We start from the raw sequence: 7314 nt of genomic DNA, 5'->3' as shown, positions 1-7314 counted from the left end.
AAAATTAATCTAATTTTATAAAAATTTAATTAAAGAATCAAGTGCAATGTTTTATGTTAACTATCAGAGAAAATTATAAAAACTGAAAATGAATAATAAGCATGTTTTCCTCTCCAATGTATCTGATAAATAACTACTGATAAGGTCAGCCATAGCTGATATATTGAAGGAGGTAATTAATGGAACAGTGCAGTTTAAACATCATTACAGAATAGCACAATTCTTTATTCCACACTTTATGCTTGATATGTTAGAGCCTTATAGCCATTTTTGTACAGTTACATGCTAAAATCACAGTTCACAGGTTACTTTGGGACTTTTTATTTTTGAAAATTTATCATTTGGTTCACCATAACTGTCTGTCGACTTAATGTCAATTTTATTTGAAGTCATAGTGAAATTAATAAGTTTGTCCTGACTATTGTGAATCATAAATAAATTCTTGTAGGCAACTCAGATCTTCACACAGCTTCTTCCTAGTAATGTTTGTAATGTTGCAGTTCTGTCTATAGCCACTGTAAGATTGTTGCAATGTTAGTTTAACAATGTTCTTTCAATTATTTTTTTATTGTAAAATAACTAATTTTCACTGTGGTGCAAAGAATTTGATGTAAAAATATTTCTCCTACTCTTTTGCTGGTTCATCTTTATTTTTAATCAAAATCTCTCTTCATACATTAATTAATCTTGCTGGTCTTGATTTTGGACAAAACTCCCAGTTCTTTCTTGCAATTTCACTCAATTTTATCTATGCATCTGCAAATCATTTTCTAGAGAACCAAAATATTTTTGAGTAAGGTTTAGGGGTTGAACAGCTTAGGGAATGTTTGATATCTTGACTGCATCATTTTATATGATATGTTATTGAGAAGTAAATCTTAATACTATACAACAAGGGCAATCAGTAGCTAAGCTCTGTGTCTTACTGCTTTATTGCCTGCCATTTTTGTCAGGGCACTGTCAAAAGTTACAATTTGGTATCACAGGCTTTTTGTGCTTGTCATCTAGTTAGAGGCAGTGACTTCTCTGTAAGGCTTTGAAGGTTGTTTTTTTTTAATTTGCTATCTGCTCATGATGCATCAAACAAAACACAGGAAACTAAATCGTTTTAGCTTTTAGCTGGTCCATAATTTGCAAAATGGCAATTTGATCCTGTATGATATTGCATAACTTAAAGATATCTCAGGCAGCCTGCAGTCCATCTTAGGTATCAGTTCTTTTGTTATGCTGTGACCATATTTTTTCATTTACCCATTTTTGTAATAAAGAATTTCTCATGCTAATTTGCAACAAATTCAATACTTAAAAGATTTTTCTTTGTGAATACACAACTACTAGCTCTGTACTTCTTTTATATTTGAATGCTTTTCACTATAATGTACATTTTAAAAACATATATTGCAGGGATATTTTACTAACTTTTCCAGTTCTATATTATTTTGTCCTTGAGAAACAAGGTGATTCTCTATCTTTTGACCAATGATCACAAGCTAGTCTGAATACTCACCTATATCAGTATGATATTTATGCTGTATCTTCTATTCAACCATAGAGAGGGATGATAAGTAGTAATTGCTAATTGATTAATTATGGGCTCATTAATCAATTACATTCAATTAATTGATTAGTACGATGTTACTGATACCATAGTATGGGGGTAATGTGGGATCATAATGGTCATGTGATGGTAATTTTTCCATTTATGGCTAGTAATGTTTTGAAGTAATCTTCAAATTATCAATCGTGTAATATGGTGGATATCTAGTGGTTTCCATTTGTGCATTTTATGGAAAAAAATAATTTTTGACTAAAAAAAATTAGTTTGGCAAAATATTTTTGCACACATTTCTCTAAGATAATCTGGAAATTTCATACTTGGCAAATCTCTAATGTTGATTAGAGAAGACGACAAGATCACCTATTTGTTTATTTTGAAATATACAGTAATCCGCTATTGATTTTATGTAAATCAAATAAATTGATAATTAAGTAATGAAAACACATTTTACTATCAATGCTAACACTAAAATAATTTTATTTAAAACATGCCACTATTACAATTAGAAATGATTATTAGCCAGTTAAACAGTTTATATGTGTACATTGTTTGTTTGAATAGGATAAACATAAAAATGATATTCAATAGATAAAAGTTTGAGTTATCAAAATATTTTTCCATCTCCTGTCTTACTCACTAAACTTGTTTGATTTGATGACAGCTTGTTTTGATTTAGCTAACATAATAAAAACATTTCATGTTTACAACCATTGTAGCTCAAAAAAATAAAGTATGTATATTAAAATCATTATAATTTTAAACAGAGAACTAAGCATCAACAAATGTAAAGTCAAAGAAGTCATCTTAAGACTTAATTGAACAACACAGCCCTTCCTCTAAATCAGTACCCTGGAGTGCCAAGATACCTTCACTGAGCCAATAACACAGGTCTGCAAATTTAAACTTCATAAAAGTTGTTTTGGTTTTAATAACGGATTTTTCATAATTCAGTTATGCAGATTTCGAAAATAATATTAATTTTTTTGTGTCACATAAGGATTTTTTACAAATTGGGAAGAAAATAAAACTCTTACTTAGATCAAGTTATTATTTCATTTACCACAATGAACATTTTTATTATTATGTTTGTTAACAAAAATACAAACAAACTAAAGAAAAGGGAAGAAACAAATATGCATCCTCATTCATCCTAATTTTCTTTGTGAAATCTACGTCTTTTAGTCTCAAAACTACATGTTATGGTCTTTCTTTTATGTATTGCGTTTTGTGAAAAACTGTAAATGATGGAGAAAAATGGATATATTTTCGTATTCAGCTTACAGGAATTACCGTAGAACATATAAAAAATTCAAGATAATAAAACCATCGCAGACCTGTGTAATCAATTTCTAGTCATGTGATTTCTTTATTTCATACTGTACATATATATATATATACCTGTGTCTAGGAAAACTACTTGTACTGGATGATGACAAAACCTTCTTCAAATGTTGTACATTTGTTACTGTATTAAACTTATAATAAAGTTGTTTTTGTTACCCATTCAACCTGTTTAAACTTTATAATCTTATCTAAGCTTATATCAAGTTATCTGATGTCTTCTCATTGATAAAAATTTCTGTAGTTTTCCAACATGTATAATTTAACACAACATTTTCAAAATACAAAATAATGTTTACTAATAATATGATTATTGCTTTATCCAGTCGTAGGTAAAGTTTCTTTACAGTTGCTTTCAAAGTGTGTTTCATTAGTAAATAAATGGTCAAGCTACTTGATGTGACATCATAAAAATGTTACAAAAACTAAACAGAAAAAGATGAGGGAAATACTTGAAATTAAAAAATAGATAAACTTTCAAGGTGGGTGATAGGTTCTTAGCAAAAAGAAAGCTGTTCCTTGGAATGGAGAGAAAAATTCTAAAACTTATCAAATGCATTATTCGCAGGCAACACTCCTCAGAGCTGTGCAGAAATGAAAATTTTAAAACTATTCATCATGAATTACACTATATAGGTATTAGAAAATGACAAAATATCAATTATAAAATAATTATGAGTTACAATTGTTGGAATAAAGCTTGAATTAATATATAAAATTGACTTAAACATCTTTTAGTTTAAAAAAATTCATTTTAAAAAAACATGAAAGTTAGAAGAAATCTTGTCTTTATGTACAATAATTAAAACTTAAGTTACTTTGTTAATACTAAATTGTTGTACATGAAAATATATCATTCTTGAAAAGTAGTACAAAACCAATAGCAAGCTGGAAATATGATTAGTAGCATTTTATGGGCTTTTCCCTATAAATTTCCACAAAACTACTGTGCTAAAACTAGTGGCATATGAATAACAAAAAGTTTGTTTTAAGTATCATTTTGTAGTATAAATGTCAATGTATTGTATTCTTTGTAAAATATAAAAAGCGATGAAGCAGCTTTAACTTTGTTTTCTTGTAACTTTGAGATACTTACTGTTAAAAAAGTATTTTTATGAAATTATTTGTCACAATTTCTGTAGATGTGAATGAATGTGTTCGTGTGCCACCTCCATGTGAGTTCACTTGTAGAAACACGTTTGGTGGATATGTCTGCTTTTGCCCACCAGGACAAACCAGTGATTCCTCATGCTCATTTACATGTAAGTGTGGTATAAAGTGTCTGTAAGGTATGTTTATATGTGTATGTTTATGAAAGTGCAAAATAATTTTAATTGGTTCCTCTATATGATGCCTAAACAATTCATCAGAGAAGGTTCCTTCATAATCTTCTCACATATATGCATGAATCCGGAAAATGTTGATGAGTAAGTGTTAAACTTCTCTTTTTTTGTGATGTGAAGAATTCTATGTTCTAATTCATTTTCAATAATACAAACTGTTCTTAACAAACTAGGAAAGTCCTCACTAAAAAGTGTAAGAATTTGGTAGTTACTTTTTACATAGTTCCTGTTATACATGTTAAGGTGTTTTTTGTTAAATAATGTCCTTTAAAGTTGCACCTGCTAGATATTATCAAGTAACTTGACCATTGAGCTTTATTTTTAACATTGTATCCTTCATAATGTCTTTCAGAAGTAATGGGATTAATTCTATTTAAAGATATATTTGAATAGCAGTGAGTAATAATGGTATGTTTTATTATAAGTACTAGTCAAGATGGATCCTTATATTTCATAAAGTAGTATAAAATCAGGTTTTCTATTATTATGTAGTGTTGCTTCTAGGACACGTACTTTGCATATTTATGCTATTTTGATTACCACTAATTTAAAATAATCATTTGTCTGCATACTAGTTCACACCAAAAAGAAATAGAAGAACGCATTTTAATTTTTAATGTGCCCCTGCCCTTCAGAATGTATTATGAATAAGTTCATAATTATAGATTGCAATCATAACTGGAAAATTCAGAATAGTAATTAGCTCATCTGTATATGTAAAGGAATGTGATTGGCTGCATTATGGCATCATTTGATTTTGCAGGAGCTTCCCTTGATATTATGGGATATTGATGATTGAAAATGGCAGAAAAAATGAAAGGTACAAAGACGTTAAAGAAGTGGTTAATTTAAAAAAAAAAGACTAAATTTTTTCCATGAAGATGATGCAAAAATAGATATAAATCTAGGAAAAAGGTGTAGAGATGATGACTGCAATGTCAGTTTTGTCAGTGAATGCTTTGATATTTTCAGTACATACACAAATGAAACAAATTGTAATGATTCAATATACTGTTTCTTCAAATAAAAGTTACTTTGGCCCACTTGAGAAAAATCCTAGAAGCAACACTGATTATGATTTAATGAAAAATCTCATGAATTTTGAGAAGACCAAAAATTGTTACTTTGTAATCAAAACTTTATAATATATTAATAAAGTCAAAATAAACTGAAATTAATTTTTTTTGCACTAGTGCTCAACAAAGACCTGTATTAAAATATGTATTTTCTTGAAAAGCTCCATCTAGAAAAGTACCCACAAAGCAGCCAAGAAAGACAGAATGTGAAAATGAAGGTTGTAGGAAGATGCATGTATCTACAGAATTAAATTCTGATAGTTCAACTCTCGTAAGTGGTGTGACAGAAAGTGCCATTGGTGGCAATATTTCATTTCAAGGTGTTTTGACATCAAGTCCATTCCAAATGAACTTTACTATAATGAGTAGCAAAACAGCTTTTAAACATAGCAGTACCTCAACCTTGGAAAATGTTTTATTATCAACACCTTTACCAGCTCATGAATTTAAAGATCCAATTCACCTGCATAGAAGTATAACAAACTTTGAAAATGAAGAAGACAAACAAGTGAAATTTTCATTACCCCCAAATCTGACAATTTTAAACAGGATAGGGTATGACAATAAAAGAGTGAAACAGTTACAGAATAATTTAACTGAAAAGAAGCAACAAACTATAATCATTACTGACATGAAGAATATAACAGGAGAAACAAAACTTATTGACAATAAAAAAGAAGATATTCTAGAAAAATTATTAACAGACAATGAAGAAGAAATACTAAAGCCAAGATTAAATGGTGAAAAAAAAGAAATACCAGCACCAAAATTAAGTAGCAAGAAAGAAGAAACACCCGAAACAAAATTAGATAGCAAGACAGTAAAATCATCAGAAACAAAACTAAGTAGCAGAAAAAAACAAACAACTGGCGACAATGAGGAAACATTAGGAAATATATCAACTGGCAAAAAGGAAGAAATAAAATTAACTGATAGAAAAGAAGGAACACCTGAAAAAAAATTAACAAGCAAGGAAGAGGAGGTACCAGAAATCCTTTTTAGTAGAAAAAAGGAACAAACAGTTGAAAAAATTAATCCCCTAACACAAGAAAACTCAACAAAATCCACTATAATACAAAAGCTAGACATACCTACCAGAAAGGAAGAGATACATAAGATGGATATTTTTGTGGTTGAAGATATAAATAGTAATAAATCTGCATTTAATCAGTGGAATCTTACAAAAAAATCAGGTAAAAATAAGTTAAACATTAAAACAGATGTTAATGTTTTATCACAGAGAACAGACATGAATTCTTTAGAAGGAACTGGTGATGAACTTGATTCTGTCACTGAATTCAAGAAGATACATACTAATAAGCATCAGAACATATCAAAAAATGAAGAAAGAAGCAAGGAGGCAAAAGAACATATAAATGAAAGTTTTCATCATATTGGCAGAAACAATTGTAAGTTGAAATTTCTTACTAAATAAGAGTAATGTTGATATTTTTCAAAATCTCTTGCTAGGAGAACAAAATATAGCTTGCAATGATTTCATTGTGCAAAAACAATTATCAAAGGTTTGTACTGATTCTTTGCATATGCAGCAGTTACAGTTATTTTAACAGATTTTGTGTAGTTCAACTACAGTTTACTACATTCTGATATTCTGTCTAATTTGTTAGTGATTGACTTGATTAATTTTATATTGAAAATTAATGTTTAAATGAACATGTTAGAAACAAGTTACCATCACAGAAGTTCAACACCATTGTCTTTATAGTAAAAATGATTAATAGTTTTTTACCAGTACAGAATTTTATAAAGAAGTTTTTAAGAGTGGAATCTGTAACAATAAATTTTCTAAAGAGTACTTAAATTGTGTAAAAATATTATGAATCTGATTTAATGTGTTTATTTTACCTATATGTTGAAAAAATTGTAGTGGAAAATTTTCATAAGACTATAAACACATTTGTGTATTAATTAGTGAGAATAAAATAAATTATTACATTTGATGTTGAAATCATTAACTTTGTCACAACTCAAGTTA

General features: G+C 28.7%; 1 protein-coding gene across 1 annotated transcript in view; it reads left to right on the top strand.

Moving 5' to 3' along the window:
• Nucleotides 1-7314, top strand: part of LOC106460909 — a 75105-nt gene that overhangs the window by 39425 nt on the left and 28366 nt on the right. Inside the window, exons 11-12 of the mRNA XM_022387715.1 lie at nt 4042-4161; nt 5480-6727. Coding sequence (XP_022243423.1) covers nt 4042-4161; nt 5480-6727 — 1368 coding nt within the window. The remainder of the gene's footprint in view (nt 1-4041; nt 4162-5479; nt 6728-7314) is intronic.

The sequence above is a fragment of the Limulus polyphemus genome, unplaced genomic scaffold, assembly GCF_000517525.1.
Source record: "Limulus polyphemus unplaced genomic scaffold, Limulus_polyphemus-2.1.2 Scaffold860, whole genome shotgun sequence".
Taxonomy (NCBI): domain Eukaryota; kingdom Metazoa; phylum Arthropoda; class Merostomata; order Xiphosura; family Limulidae; genus Limulus; species Limulus polyphemus.
Note: the sequence above shows the minus strand (reverse complement) of the source record. Positions and strands in the feature narration are given on the sequence as shown.